Below are 15,582 nucleotides of genomic sequence, written 5' to 3' on the forward strand. Positions count from 1 at the left end.
TTCTGCAGTTCTGTGGTGTTCTCCTCCCAACTGAATTTATTATCAAGTTGTAATCCCAGGAATTTAAGGCTGTCAACCTCTTCTATCTGCTCTTCTTCGTACTTTATGCATATGCTGGGTGGAAACCTCTCACAGGTTCTGAATTGCATATAGTGAGTCTTTTCGAAGTTTAATGTCAGTGAGTTGGCTTTAAACCATTTATTAATATCCATGAAAATGTCATTAGCAGATCTTTCTAGAACTACACTTGACATACTATTTATTGCAATACTTGTGTCATCTGCAAACAAAACAAACTCTGCTTCTGACAGTGTAACTGATGAGAGATCATTAATGTACACAAGAAAAAGCAATGGTCCTAAGATGGATCCTTGTGGGACACCACATGTAATTTCTTCCCATTCTGATGATGGCTGATGACTTAATTCACTAGTCCCTTGCACTGACACCATTTGTTTCCTGTTAGCGAGGTATGACTTGAACCACCACCGTGAAACTATAGAATTATAATCTTTTTAAAAAGATGTTATGGTTCACACAATCAAATGCCTTTGACAAATCACAGAAAATACCTGCTGCTGGTAATTTGTTATTTAATGAATTAAGTACATTTTCAATGTAGGTGTAAATAGCCTTCTCGATATCAGAACCCTTCAGAAATCCAAACTGTGTTCTTGATAATATGTTATTTGTGGTCTGATGGTTGAGCAGCTGCCTGTACATTACTTTTTCTAAAATTTTTGAGAATGCTGGCAAAAGTAAAATCGGTCTGTACTTTGATGGTATCTCTTTATCCCCTTTCTTGAATAGAGGCTTAACATCTGCATATTTTAGCCAGTCAGGAAATGTCCCAGTTATAATTGACTGGTTACACAAGTAACTTAAAATTGTACTAAACTCACAAGAACATGCCTTAATTAACTTTGTTGATATTTGATCATGACCACTAGAACACTTTGTTTCTAAAGATTTTATTATGGAAGTTATTTCTTTTGGTGAAGTGAGTGACATATTCATGTACCTGAAGCTATTTGTAAAGGCTAGTTTCAGAAATTCAGGGGCATTATTTACTGATCCTGACAGTCCCTTTCTATCAGTAACGGTTATAAAGTACTTGTTAAATAGATTTGGCACACTATGCCCATCGGTTACTAATGTGCAATCTACCCTTAGGGCTATTTGCTCCTGTTCCTTTATGGTTCTACCCGTCTCCTCTTTCACTATATCCCATATTGTTTTTATTTTGTTCCCTGACATTGCTATCTTTTTCTCGTAGTGCATTTGTTTAGATGTCTGAATTACTTTTTTTAAATGTTTTACAGTATTCCTTGTATTTAGCTAAATCATCAGCATTGGAGCTATTCTTGGTCGACAGATACATTTTCCTTTTTGTCTTACAGGAAATCTTTATTCCTTGTGTAATCCATGGTTTTATTATAGACTTCTGATTAGATTAGATTAGATTAGATTAGATTAGATTAATACTAGTTCCATGGATCATGAATACGATATTTCGTAATGATGTGGAACGAGTCAAATTTTCCAATACATGACATAATTAAGTTAATTTAACAACATACTTAAGTTAATATAACAACTTTTTTATTTTTTTGTATTTTTTATTTATTTATTTTTTTATTTTTAAAATTTTTTTCCTTAATTTATATCTAAAAATTCCTCTATGGAGTAGAAGGAGTTGTCATTCAGAAATTCTTTTAATTTCTTCTTAAATACTTGTTGGTTATCTGTCAGACTTTTGATACTATTTGGCAAGTGACCAAAGACTTTAGTGCCAGTATAATTCACCCCTTTCTTGAATAATGAAGATCATCCTTTCTCCTCGTATTGTAGTTATGCACACTGCTATTACTTTTGAATTGGGTTTGGTTGTTAATAACAAATTTCATAAGAGAATATATATACTGAGAAGCTACTGTGAATATCCCTAGATCCTTAAATAAATGTCTGCAGGATGATCTTGGGTGGACTCCAGCTATTATTCTGATTACATGCTTTTGTGCAATAAATACTTTATTCCTCAGTGATGAATTACCCCAAAATATGATGCCATATGAAAGCAATGAGTGAAAATAGGCATAGTAAGCTAATTTACTAAGATGCTTATCACCAAAATTGCAATGACCCTTATTGCATAAGTAGCTGAACTCAAACGTTTCAGCAGATCATCAATGTGTTTCTTCCAATTTAATCTCTCATCAATGGACACACCTAAAAATTTGGAATATTCTACCTTAGCTATATGCTTCTGATTAAGGTCTATAATTATTAATGGCGTCATACCATTCACTGTACGGAACTGTATGTACTGTGTCTTATCAAAATTCAGTGAGAGTCCATTTACAAGGAACCACTTAGTAATTTTCTGAAAGACAGTATTGACAATTTCATCAGTTAATTCTTGTTTGTCAGGTGTGATTACTATACTTGTATCATCAGCAAAGAGAACTAACTTTGCCTCTTCATGAATATAGAATGGCAAGTCATTAATATATATTAAGAACAACAAAGGACCCAAGACTGACCCTTGTGGAACCCCATTCTTGATAGTTCCCCAGTTTGAGGAATGTGCTGATCTTTGCATTTATGAGAACTACATATTTCAACTTTCTGCACTCTTCCAGTTAGGTACGAATTAAACCATTTGTGCACTATCCCACTCATGCCACAATACTTGAGCTTGTCTAGCAGAATTTCATGATTTACACAATCAAAAGCCTTTGAGAGATCACAAAAATCCCAATGGGTGGTGTTCGGTTATTCAGATCATTCAAAATTTGATTGGTGAAAGCATATATGGCATTTTCTGTTGAAAAACCTTTCTGGAAACCAAACTGACATTTTGTTAGTACTTCATTTTTACAGATATGTGAAGGTACTCTTGAACACATTAATTTCTCAAAAATTTTGGATAAAGCTGTTAGAAGGGAGATTGGATGGTAATTGTTGACATCAGATCTATCCCCCTTTTTATGCAAAGGTATAACAATAGCATATTTCAGTCTATCAGGGAAAATGCCCTGTTCCAGAGAGCTATTACACAGGTGGCTGAGAATCTTACTTATCTGTTGAGAACAAGCTTTTAGTATTTTGCTGGAAATGCCATCAATTCCATGTGAGTTTTTGCTTTTAAGCAAGTTTATTATTTTCCTAATTTCAGAGGGAGAAGTGGGTGAGATTTCAATTGTATCAAATTGCATAGGTATGGCCTCTTCCATTAACAGCCTAGCATCTTCTAATGAACACCTGGATCCTACTATATCCACAACATTTAGAAAATGATTATTTAAAATATTTTCAACTTCTGACTTTTTGTTCGTAAAGTTTTCATTCAATTTTATGGTAATACTGTCTTCCTCTGCTCTTGGTTGACCTATTTCTCTTTTAATAATATTCCAAATTGTTTTAATTTTATTATCAGAGTTGCTGATTTCAGACGTGATACACATACTCATGGATTTTTTAATAACTTTTCTTAATATAACACATAGTTTTTATAATGTTTGATAGTTTCTGGGTCACTACTCTTCCTTGCTGTCAGATACATTTCCCTTTTCCGGTTACAAGATATTTTTATAGCCTTAGTAAGCCATGGTTTGTTACAAGGTTTCTTACGAGTATATTTAACTATTTTCTTGGGGAAGCAGTTTTCAAATGCATTTATAAAAATGTCATGAAATAAATTATATTTTAAATTGGCATCAGGTTCACGGTACACCTCATCCCAGTCTAACTGCTGTAGGCTTTCCCTGAAATTTGCAATTGTTAAATCGTTGACTGAACGTACTACTTTGGAGGACTGTTTAGTATTGCTGAATGGAGCTATGTCATATATTGTAACTAGCTGTGCACCATGATCAGAAAGACCATTCTCAACAGGCTGAGCATTTATCTGGTTAAACTTATCTTGGTCTATAAAGAAGTTATCTATCAGTGAGCTGCTATCCTTTACCACCTGAGTAGGAAAATCAATAACGGGTGTCAAATTGAAAGAACCGAGTAATACTTCAAGGTCATTTTTCCTATTACCCTCTTTCAGAGAATCTACATTGAAGTCCCCACAAATAATAATATGCTTCCCCCTGTCTGACAGATAGCACAACAAGGAGCACAAATTTTTCAGAAATAGTTGAAAATTTCCTGATGGGGACCTATATACAGTTACAATTATAAATGTGCCTTTCTTTAATTTAAGCTCACAGGCACATGCTTCTATATGTTTCTCTACACAAAACGTTTTTGTTTCTATACTTTTTGCACAATGATAACTTTTGACATATATGGCAACTCCTCCTTTCTCCATATTTTCTCTCATTACATGTGCAGAGAGCTTATATCCACTTACATTTACCTTTTCCATATCAGTAACAATGTGATGCTCAGACAGGCATAGTATATCTATTTCATCCTCAGCTTCTAAATCTTCTAAACAAACCAGAAGCTCATCTATTTTATTCTTTAAACTCCCAATATTTTGATGAAATATACTTACCTTATTTTTAATTACACTTTTATGAGAACCTTTCCTTATTCTAACATTTGCAGTACTCTCCTGTCTGAGTTTCTCATTGTGCTTAGGCCTAGTTCCTATACCAGTGGTCACATGGTGTTCAGAGAGGCAGATTATGTCAACTGGGTTGGGTGACTTTAATTCATCAATGCAATTACCTAGGACTGAGATACAACTTGGTGGAGATAAAATTTCTGGTGATTGGTGAAAATTTATAATTGACAGCTGTGATTGGTGATCCAATGTGCTAGAATTGTGCTGTTTAATTTCTTACCTAAACTGAAGATTTGTTTCAATCCTGACCTCTCGTAGAACTTGACATCTTTCTGTCTTACCTATCCTAAAAAAGGTGCTGCTCCAACACCTGTAACCACTGGTATTTTACCATTCATGGCAGTGCCTCCCCCGCTTAAATTTCCTGCTATTACCCCAGCCAGTTTCCCCTTCCCTTTCCTGTTGAGATGTAGGCCATGCCTGGTATAGTCCCACCAACTGAGAGAATCTGTTTAATTTGAGTAACTTTTAGAGGAAAACAGTTTTCAAACATGGTACTGACATTGTTCATGAATGTGTTATATTTTTCATTCATGTCGTGAGCACTATAAACATCTTTTCAGTTCATATCTTTGAGCAGTTTTCTAAAACACTCAATTTTTGGTTGATTGACTACCCTCCTGTACTCAGATTTAGCTGTCTTGATAATCTGCTTAGAATTTACGTCTAAAACAAGGAGCTGCATGTTTTATGATATGATTTTGTTCCTTTGATTTGTTTTTAAAAATGTTATCAATGGCTGTCCTTGAGGATTTAGTGATCCTAGTTGGAAAGTTTACAGTGTGAGTTAGATTGAAAGACAACATTACTAACTGCAGTGAATGTTTACTGGAAGATTGGAATAGAAAATCTGTATTAAAGTCACCAGCAATCAAAATTTCTTTGTTTCTTCCTGTCAAATAACCCAAAAGAGCTTCTAGACGATTTATGAATAGATTATAATTTCCTGCAAGTGCTCAGTAAATAGTTACTATTATATAGGATCTGTTACGGAACTCTACTTCTGTTGCACATGCTTCTAGATGCTGCTCTAAACAGAATTTATTAATGTCAATGTTCTTGAATTTATGGCAGTTTTTAATAAATGTGGCAACTCCTCCTTCATCCATATCTACTCTGCAGAAGTAGGAAGCTAGCTTAAATCCTGAAATGTCTGACATATCTATACCAGTGGTCACTTGATGTTCAGAGAGGCAGATTATGTCAATTTGGTTAGATGAATTCATTTCATCGATACAAATGAATATTTCATCTACTTTATTTCTGAGTCCTGAAATGTTCTGGTGTAATAAAGATAACTGATACTGCATACTAATGGGATTATAGCTGCTGTGGTGAAGATGAACTGGCAGTTTCTGATTTCTTTCTGTTAAACATTGTTTAAATGGAGGCTGTATGCTAAAATCTGACTCCAGTTCATCTGTTTTCTCAAACTGAGTGTGTCTGCCAATCTCTCTTAAAACTCGTTTTCTTTCCCCCTTCCCTATCCTAAAACAGACACCCCCCTGACACCTGTGACCACTGGTATTTTACCACTTGTGACAGTGTTCCCCCCTTAAGTTTTCTGCAATCAACCCAGACAGTTTTCCCTTCCCTTTCCTATAGAGGTGAAGGCCATGCCTAGTGTAGTCCCACCTATCGATAGCATCCACAGGAATCAAACCAATATGGGACCCTATATCCGTCCTAAGCAGCCACTCCAACTTCAAGTTCACCCTCCCTACGGAAGAGTTCAAATGAGGCCGATCATGGCGTCTCAACACAGACACAAATCCCACACTCGTATGCTTCGTTGCTGATGCTATCTTCACCAGGTTACTCTCTATGGAACATTCAGAGTCTCTGTCAATACTATTTCCCGGAACACCCATTACAACCACAGCATCTTCCTTGGTGAAATCCTTGCATAAAGAACCTACATCCTCTGTTACCTGACCCAGATCTGCACTAGGCTTGAAAAAGTTTGTGACCTGATACTCTGGACCTAGATTTTCCTGCAGTAGTTGGCCAACACCTCTACCATGGGAAGTACCTAACAACAGAACTTTCTTTCTCTTCACAAATTTCCCTACCTTTTTCAAGTCGTTGAAAGCTTGTTGTACCCTTTATACAGCTTCAGTTACATGAGGCTCATCCGATTCTGACTGAGGCAACAGATCAAATCTATTTTCAAGATTTATGACAAAGCTGTCTGATGCTCTCCTTTGCCTGTTCCCCCTGTTGCCACTTCCCACCTCTGTTCACCCTTCTCCCTCTTTAACCTGTCCAGATCCTTCCTTGCCTTGTCTAGGTCAGCTTGAAGAGCTGCAATTTTCAATTCCTGTTCCAGTATTTTCCTATCTCAACTACAGATCTTACAATACCACTGGTGAGCCTCATTTATGTCCCCATTTCCCACGCCACTACATTCGCCCCAATGAAAGAAACTACAGCACCCATCACACCATACCCCGGAACTAACGATCCTACGGCATGTCACACACTTCTCACTCACGGTAAAAACAGAAATCATATAAACTCATTTAAGTAGTGACTAAAAAGTAAACAAAGGACCATAGGAACTATTCAGGCAGATATAAATAAATTGAAAGACTGGTGATTACATATAAGTTTAAGTTACTGTTTACTTATGATTAAACAATGTTCCCACAAATCAGAATGAAAGATACACTAATGATTTTTCCAGAAAAGCAATAGATGGGAGACAAAGTGGTTAACATTTTTCTGACTATAGACAGTATAATGATTGTGACCAAGGAAACATACATAAGAGGAAAGGAATAAGGAATGATAGTAAAGGGAATCATCAGTTTGTGGCAAGTGTTAAAATTAATGTTACTGAACAGTAGCAGCCATTGACACCAGCAGCAAAATACGCACCATTCTAGGAGGACTTTATGGAAAAATAATAAATGGAGAGAGAGTACCAGTATTACAGATACAGAGGTTTGTGATCATAGATGATACTGGAGATAAGAATAAAAAAACGAGTATTACTAGAAATACGGAAACAAGAAACATTGTTGAGAGTTACTGCTACGATGGTAAAAGATGTATGTATCAGTTTTATTATAAGAAAGGATCCATTGGTAGATCATGCCAAGATACTAGATTTTGAGAAGGGTAGTATGACCATCGAAGTAAATGGTCCTTTATACTCTGTGTCATACAACCCGTCTCAAAACCTACCACCTCAGCATGTTCCTCCAACAGATCCTTTCTTATAACAAAACAAAGACAAAGTTTGCAAATATTACTAGTCTTTGCAAAGAAGCACAGAACTGATGCTACATGAAGGTGATGAGCTAATGCTTTCAATAGAAATCCAATAAAATGAGATTACGTTGCTAAAGAAAAGAATAGTCAGCTCAATAGTGAAATACATGTGTCAAACAATGGAATATGAGTTGAAGTAATGGAAATTATAGGAATTAACAAAGCTGTAAAGGGAAAATTAAAGAATTTGCTTTGGGAATACCACAATGTGTTCTCAACAAAGACAAATTTGATAAAGATGACAAAAAAATCATCAGATACTAATAACAAGATAGAGAATTTTTCCAAATTTTTGAAGGTTCATACATGGTGAGCAGGGTACCTCATCCAAACACAGTGGAGGTGTCACATCCTACATCGCAGGTGGTAAAGACAGTGATGATTGCAAGGATAATATATTAAGGTTAAATTGTACTGGTACTTCAAAATAACTACTTTATGACTTACCCATTGATGACAGCCAAAGAAACAAAATCTCCTGTTCCATCAGATTTCTGTTGATTGTACAGGATGATGCCATTGTTGGTGTATGTACTGAATTCCAGTTCTACACTTAATTTATTGTAAGCTTTCAGGCGTTTCAGCTGAATATATGACTTCCCATCAAATGATGGTATTTTGTAAGCTGTTTTGAGGGAAATTAAAATTATTTTAATATTAGTATTTAGGTGAACTAGTCACATTAGATTGATGAGATTTCTTGAATAACAGCTTTTATTATTTGGAAGTTACATCATAGCATAGGCATGTTTTACAAGAAAGTTTGTAATAAATAAAAAAGGGACTCTTTATAAAATAAACATTGTTCATTTACTGTTCATGAGTTATCACAGACATGAAGTCTATATAATCAAATTCATAGTAAGTGCTTGCACACAAAAATGATGTGTATTAATGATCCTGAAATTAATATCAGATTGTGACACATGTCAGATATCAATTCTACAGATATTCTGTATTAACTGATTAAATAGTGACTTTGGAAACATAACCTCTTTTCATTGGCCAGGTAACTATGCAGTTCAGATTTGTCATTTGTTGTTTATCAGTAATATTAACGTTAACAAATTAGAAATACAAGTTATCTTGAAAACATCTACTTAGGAGCAAAATACAAAATAATAAGCAATTAACCACTCTAAACTGCTTAAACTAGTGGATTAAACAACTGCCAGATCAAAAGAAATGAAGAGGACATAGAATAAATATGACTGAGGCAAACGAAGACAAAGCTATCAATTTATAATTGTCTACCCTTTCCAAAACACAAGAGAATTGTTTTTCATGAAAGTTCTGTAGTTTATAATTTTGTCTGTAACTACTAACAATTTATGTAACTTTGGTGGTTCCACTATTTCCCCTGATTATGTATTATGCATGATACAATTAAAGAAAACCATTACATCATAGGAAAACTTGTTGAAACATAAAAGAATCACGATTGTACACAAAAGATTATTTGACAAAACTGACAAAGGCTCCAAGCATTTGAACACAAATGTGAATCGACTTACCACTGGTGTACAAAATATAATGTCTGGGTTTATTAATTTTAGAGACTGATCTTCACTGCAGATTCAGATTAGAATTAACAACCATTACAAAAACCAAAAGTCATTCAGAGAAACTGGTAACTAAGTTCTGAGGTATAGTGTTTACATGCAAATATGAACCATAAATAACTTATTTATCACAAACTATTTTGATAAGTAATGTAAGTGAAACTGAGAAACAGATAGAGATGTCTTTCTATAATAAATGAAAAGATCAGTGGATATTTTACTCTCTCTCTCTCTCTCTCTCTCTCTCTATACAGAAAGTGGTAGTCCCATTCAACCATTCGATCTGTCATTTTGTCTGTGATGCCCAAACATTCACAGTTAACAGCTTATCATACAGTATATTGATGGAAAAATGACAATTTGGGAGAAGGCAGAAGACAGCACAGAAAGCTGAGCAATGAACTAAGAAAGTTAACTGATCAGTCTAGAGAGGATTTGACGAGGAAACAATATGAGCAAATGGAAGAATTGGAAATAAAGGAAAATTGGAAGAAGGGTAGAAAACAGTAAAATCCTTAACAAGAGAGGCAAGGAAAATAAGCATGCAAGGAATTTTAAATAAAGATGGGAAGAAGATCATAACAAACTAGTTTTGGAAGATGAAGAGGAACAAAATGAAGAAGACCAAGGTTCTAATAGGTAAACAGAGAACATAACTTGGGAGCTCTGGGAAAAGAAAGCATTGGGCTGTACAGAATACCATCTGAGGCAACGAAAGTCTTCGGTCTAACTTCAATAGCCGGACTGACTGACATGGGAATAATCCAGTCCAACATGTCAAAACCTACCCGAATATTTTCCCCTCAGGAAGAATAAGTCAATAATTTAGCTGCTGATGTGTGCTGCAAGTATTTAAAAAATGTTAAAGTTATTCTCATTACCACCACAGAAAGAACTGCTCATAACAGTGGTTTGTGCAGTCCTTCCTGCCTCCCACTCAAGTCAGCAAATAAGTAGATGTAGTTGTGACAAAAGGATGTAGTGCCATGTAGCAAATTTGAAGCACTTACAACCATACCAAAAACGTCTCACTTCATTAATGTTTTGAACTTGCAGTTCATATCGACAGCTAAACTGTTGCAGGTGTAGCTGTGACAGAAGTGGCTTATAGAGGAAAGACAATCAAAGGACTGTATGATATTACATTACAGATGACTTGCATCAATCAGAACTTTAATTTGTTGATATTAAATATTTTGTGACAATTCCTGTAGCACAGTTCTTACGATGATTTTTGAATAATGTGTAGTTAGGTAACAATGAAACCATTCCTTGTTTATTCTATGTAGTTGTCACAAAAATGCAAAGTTTGTATTGGATGACAAAGAGAAACATTTTCGTTACACAAAGCACACCTAATAAAAGAAAAATTAATTAATTCAGACAGTTCAGAGTAATTAATGGTTTTATTTAGACAGAACTGGAATGGAGGAAGAAAATGTCATTGCTGTTGCTTTGCATATTGTGGTGCATACCAGGCACATTTGATCAGATTTGTAAAATATGATGATGCAAACTGACAGTACAGGAATGACTGAATTTCACAGTACTGTTCCACTGATAAATCTGAAATGGCAAAGAGCTATTGGGAATTATATTGTCCAACAATTTTCTAGAAAATGGTTTACAATGTTGAGAAATTTCTTTATTGAGTTGGTGAATCACACCATTAATTCCGAGTGGAATTTGTATTATATTAAGTCTTTTCGTCATCCTCCTAAAGACAGAGGTGTCATTATATCCAGACAAAGAATCCAAGAAAAGCAATGAATTACTTCCTCCAACTGGTGAGAAAATGCTTCAGATGTAGTAGTGAAAATTACCATTTTTCCAGATTTTGCTATGTTGGGTACAAGATATTTTTCAACTAAAAAGTCAATTTTTTTAATTTGATGGTTACTTGCCTTGATGTTCCATATGATAGACACAACGCTATGGATACAGTAATTCACTGATATCACTGGCATTGTTGTATATGAATGTATCAGAGCATTCACTGACTTCACAAGCAGCTCTGCCTTTTTTCGCATGAAACGATAAAGTGTGAGTCACAAGCAGTCCTTGCACAAGACTGTCTACTTATCCTTATACATAGCATTTTAGGAGATAGCAAGAATCTCCATCTTCAAGTCAGTTACAAAGTTCCCTACTATATTATCTGTTAATGACACTTCCTGTACATGTTTACTTGAAGTAAACTTCGAAATTTTGTGACTTCCTTCTCCATATAATATACTGAATCCGTTTAACCAGTTCAAAGAGGTATGAAAGTCAGTAATGTTCATCTCACTTGCAATTCAGAGGTCCTCAGATCTCCCTTGGCAATAATGCACTGACTCTCATGAGAGCAGTTCTAAATCTTTCAAATACACTCCTGGAAATTGAAATAAGAACACCGTGAATTCATTGTTCCAGGAAGGGGAAACTTTATTGACACATTCCTGGGGTCAGATACATCACATGATCACACTGACAGAACCACAGGCACATAGACACAGGCAACAGAGCATGCACAATGTCGGCACTAGTACAGTGTATATCCACCTTTCGCAGCAATGCAGGCTGCTATTCTCCCATGGAGACGATCGTAGAGATGCTGGATGTAGTCCTGTGGAATGGCTTGCCATGCCATTTCCACCTGGCGCCTCAGTTGGACCAGCGTTCGTGCTGGACGTGCAGACCGCGTGAGACGACGCTTCATCCAGTCCCAAACATGCTCAATGGGGGACAGATCCGGAGATCTTGCTGGCCAGGGTAGTTGACTTACACCTTCTAGAGCACGTTGGGTGGCACGGGATACATGCGGACGTGCATTGTCCTGTTGGAACAGCAAGTTCCCTTGCCGGTCTAGGAATGGTAGAACGATGGGTTCGATGACGGTTTGGATGTACCGTGCACTATTCAGTGTCCCCTCGACGATCACCAGTGGTGTACGGCCAGTGTAGGAGATCGCTCCCCACACCATGATGCCGGGTGTTGGCCCTGTGTGCCTCGGTCGTATGCAGTCCTGATTGTGGCGCTCCCCTGCACGGTGCCAAACACGCATACGACCATCATTGGCACCAAGGCAGAAGCGACTCTCATCGCTGAAGACGACACGTCTCCATTCGTCCCTCCATTCACACCTGTCGCGACACCACTGGAGGCGGGCTGCACGATGTTGGGGCGTGAGCGGAAGACGGCCTAACGGTGTGCGGGACCGTAGCCCAGCTTCATGGAGACGGTTGCGAATGGTCCTCGCCGATGCCCCAGGAGCAACAGTGTCCCTAATTTGCTGGGAAGTGGCGGTGCGGTCCCCTACGGCACTGCGTAGGATCCTACGGTCTTGGCGTGCATCCGTGCGTCGCTGCGGTCCGGTCCCAGGTCGACGGGCACGTGCACCTTCCGCCGACCACTGGCGACAACATCGATGTACTGTGGAGACCTCACGCCCCACGTGTTGAGCAATTCGGCGGTACGTCCACCCGGCCTCCCGCATGCCCACTATACGCCCTCGCTCAAAGTCCATCAACTGCACATACGGTTCACGTCCACGCTGTCGCGGCATGCTACCAGTGTTAAAGACTGCGATGGAGCTCCGTATGCCACGGCAAACTGGCTGACACTGACGGCGGCGGTGGACAAATGCTGTGCAGCTAGCGTCATTCGACGGCCAACACCGTGGTTCCTGGTGTGTCCGCTGTGCCGTGCGTGTGATCATTGCTTGTACAGCCCTCTCGCAGTGTCCGGAGCAAGTATGGTGGGTCTGACACACCGGTGTCAATGTGTTCTTTTTTCCATTTCCAGGAGTGTATTTACCAATGTGCTGTCAACCAAGACTATATACCTGTCGTGTTGCACTTGTGCTATCTGCTACAGCTACGGTAGAGGTGTACATTTCTTTGGGCACCTGCTGAGCTATAAATTCATTAATTTTCAACGTTTAAAAAACAAAATACTTGCAGTGTGTCTTAGCAATTATAATTTTGACAGTGTGTTCCTTTCCATGTATTCTTTTTACATATCGTATTTTAGGACAGGTTTTGACATGTTGGGTTAGGGGTGGGTTCCTTGTGAGTTAGTGAACAGAATTTATGACACAGGAATTTGTCCTCAAGATCTACACAAGGCCACTCTAGTACCTCTACCTAAAAATGAAATGCAAAATAATGCAAAGACTACAGGACAATTAGTTTTATCAATGCCTATAATAAGAGTCGTAGTATAGAGATTGAAAAAAAAAAAAAAGTAGTGGGGAAGTCCAGTTTGGGTTTAGAGAGGGTAAAGGGACAAGAGATGCTATAGATTGTTGGAGGAAGAATGATAGAAATGAACAAGGAGGTGCTTTCGATATAGTTAACTGGAGAATTCTGCTGAGAATTTTAAAAGATGTGGGTTCAGACTGAAAAGCTAGAAATTCATAAAGGATATGTATACAAAACAAAAAGTGACAATTAGAGTAGGGAATGAGGAGATGGAAGAGATGTGCATTGGAAGAGGTGTAAGGCATGGATGCTCACTCTATGAAATCTATTCAACAAATATGGAGAAGAACTGACAGGCAAGGAAAAAAAAAGGATGCAAGAAGCATTGAAATTGGAGGAGAAAGGACGAAAACTATAAAATACGTGGATAACTGAGCAGTGCTGGCACAATCAGAAGAGGAGCTAGAGGAGATGTTGATGAGTATTGCAAGAAAGGGCAAGGAGTATGGAATGAAGATAAACATAGGGAAGACAAAAGTGATGTAACTTATTCCCAGACGGAAAAAAATACAAGTAAAATCCTTTCTATGCCTATGGAGTTTAACAACATGGAATGGAAGCTGTACAGGAGAAATAGGAAGGATATAGATGGGAAAGATAGAACTTGAAAAGGTGAAATAATCACCAACGTCTAGAAGAATTCCAATGTAGCTGAGGAAATGATTTGCTAGCTGTTACGTCTGGAGTGTAGTGTTATACAGCAGTGGAATCATGGGCAGTTAAAAAGAAAGAAGAAACATATCCTGAAAGTTTTGAAATGTGGCTGCACAGAAGGATGCTTAAGGATACATGGACTGAAAGACTTGGTAATGAAGAAAATAGAAAAAGAAAGAAGATAAGTGGAAGTGACCAGAAGGAGCAAAAAATCTTGGCTGGTATATATATGATGTAGGAATTGTCTGCAACAAAGAATTATAGATGGAAATGTGGAAGATGTAGGAAGAGAATTGAAAAGATTGATGACACCAGAAGAGGATGAACATACACTCCTGGAAATGGAAAAAAGAACACATTGACACCGGTGTGTCAGACCCACCATACTTGCTCCGGACACTGCGAGAGGGCTGTACAAGCAATGATCACACGCACGGCACAGCGGACACACCAGGAACCGAGGAGTTGGCCGTCGAATGGCGCTAGCTGCACAGCATTTGTGCACCGCCGCCGTCAGTGTCAGCCAGTTTGCCGTGGCATACGGAGCTCCATCGCAGTCTTTAACACTGGTAGCATGCCGCGACAGCGTGTACGTGAACCGTATGTGCAGTTGACGGACTCTGAGCGAGGGCGTATAGTGGCCATGCAGGAGGCCGGGTGGACGTACCACCGAATTGCTCAACATGTGGGGCGTGAGGTCTCCACAGTACATCGATGTTGTTGCCAGTGGTCGGCGGAAGGTGCACGTGCCCGTCGACCTGGGACCGGACCGCAGCGACGCACGGATGCACGCCAAGACCGTAGGATCCTACGCAGTGCCGTAGGGGACCGCACCGCCACTTCCCAGCAAATTAGGGACACTGTTGCCCCTGGGGTATCGGCGAGGACCATTCGCAACCGTCTCCATGAAGCTGGGCTACGGTCCCGCACACCGTTAGGCCGTCTTCCGCTCACGCCCCAACATCATGCAGCCCGCCTCCAGTGGTGTCGCGACAGGCGTGAATGGAGGGACGAATGGAGACGTGTCGTCTTCAGCTATGAGAGTCGCTTCTGCCTTGGTGCCAATGATGGTCGTATGTGTGTTTGGCGCCGTGCAGGTGAGCGCCACAATCAGGACTGCATACGACCGAGGCACACAGGGCCAACACCTGGCATCATGGTGTGGGGAGCGATCTCCTACACTGTCCGTACACCACTGGTGATCGTCGAGGGGACACTGAATAGTGCACGGTACATCCAAACTGTCATCGAACCCATCGTTCTA

The 15,582-nt window shown here is 38.7% G+C and overlaps 1 protein-coding gene across 1 annotated transcript in view; it reads right to left on the bottom strand.

Moving 5' to 3' along the window:
- The window catches only part of LOC126252249 (agrin-like), a gene marked incomplete at its 5' end in the record, with an annotated part of 306,781 nt that overhangs the window by 103,654 nt on the left and 187,545 nt on the right, over positions 1–15,582 (bottom strand). Inside the window, one exon of the mRNA XM_049953122.1 lies at positions 8,306–8,483. Coding sequence (XP_049809079.1) covers positions 8,306–8,483 — 178 coding nt within the window. The remainder of the gene's footprint in view (positions 1–8,305; positions 8,484–15,582) is intronic.

This window comes from Schistocerca nitens, chromosome 4 (genome assembly GCF_023898315.1).
Source record: "Schistocerca nitens isolate TAMUIC-IGC-003100 chromosome 4, iqSchNite1.1, whole genome shotgun sequence".
NCBI classification, from domain to species: Eukaryota; Metazoa; Arthropoda; class Insecta; order Orthoptera; family Acrididae; genus Schistocerca; species Schistocerca nitens.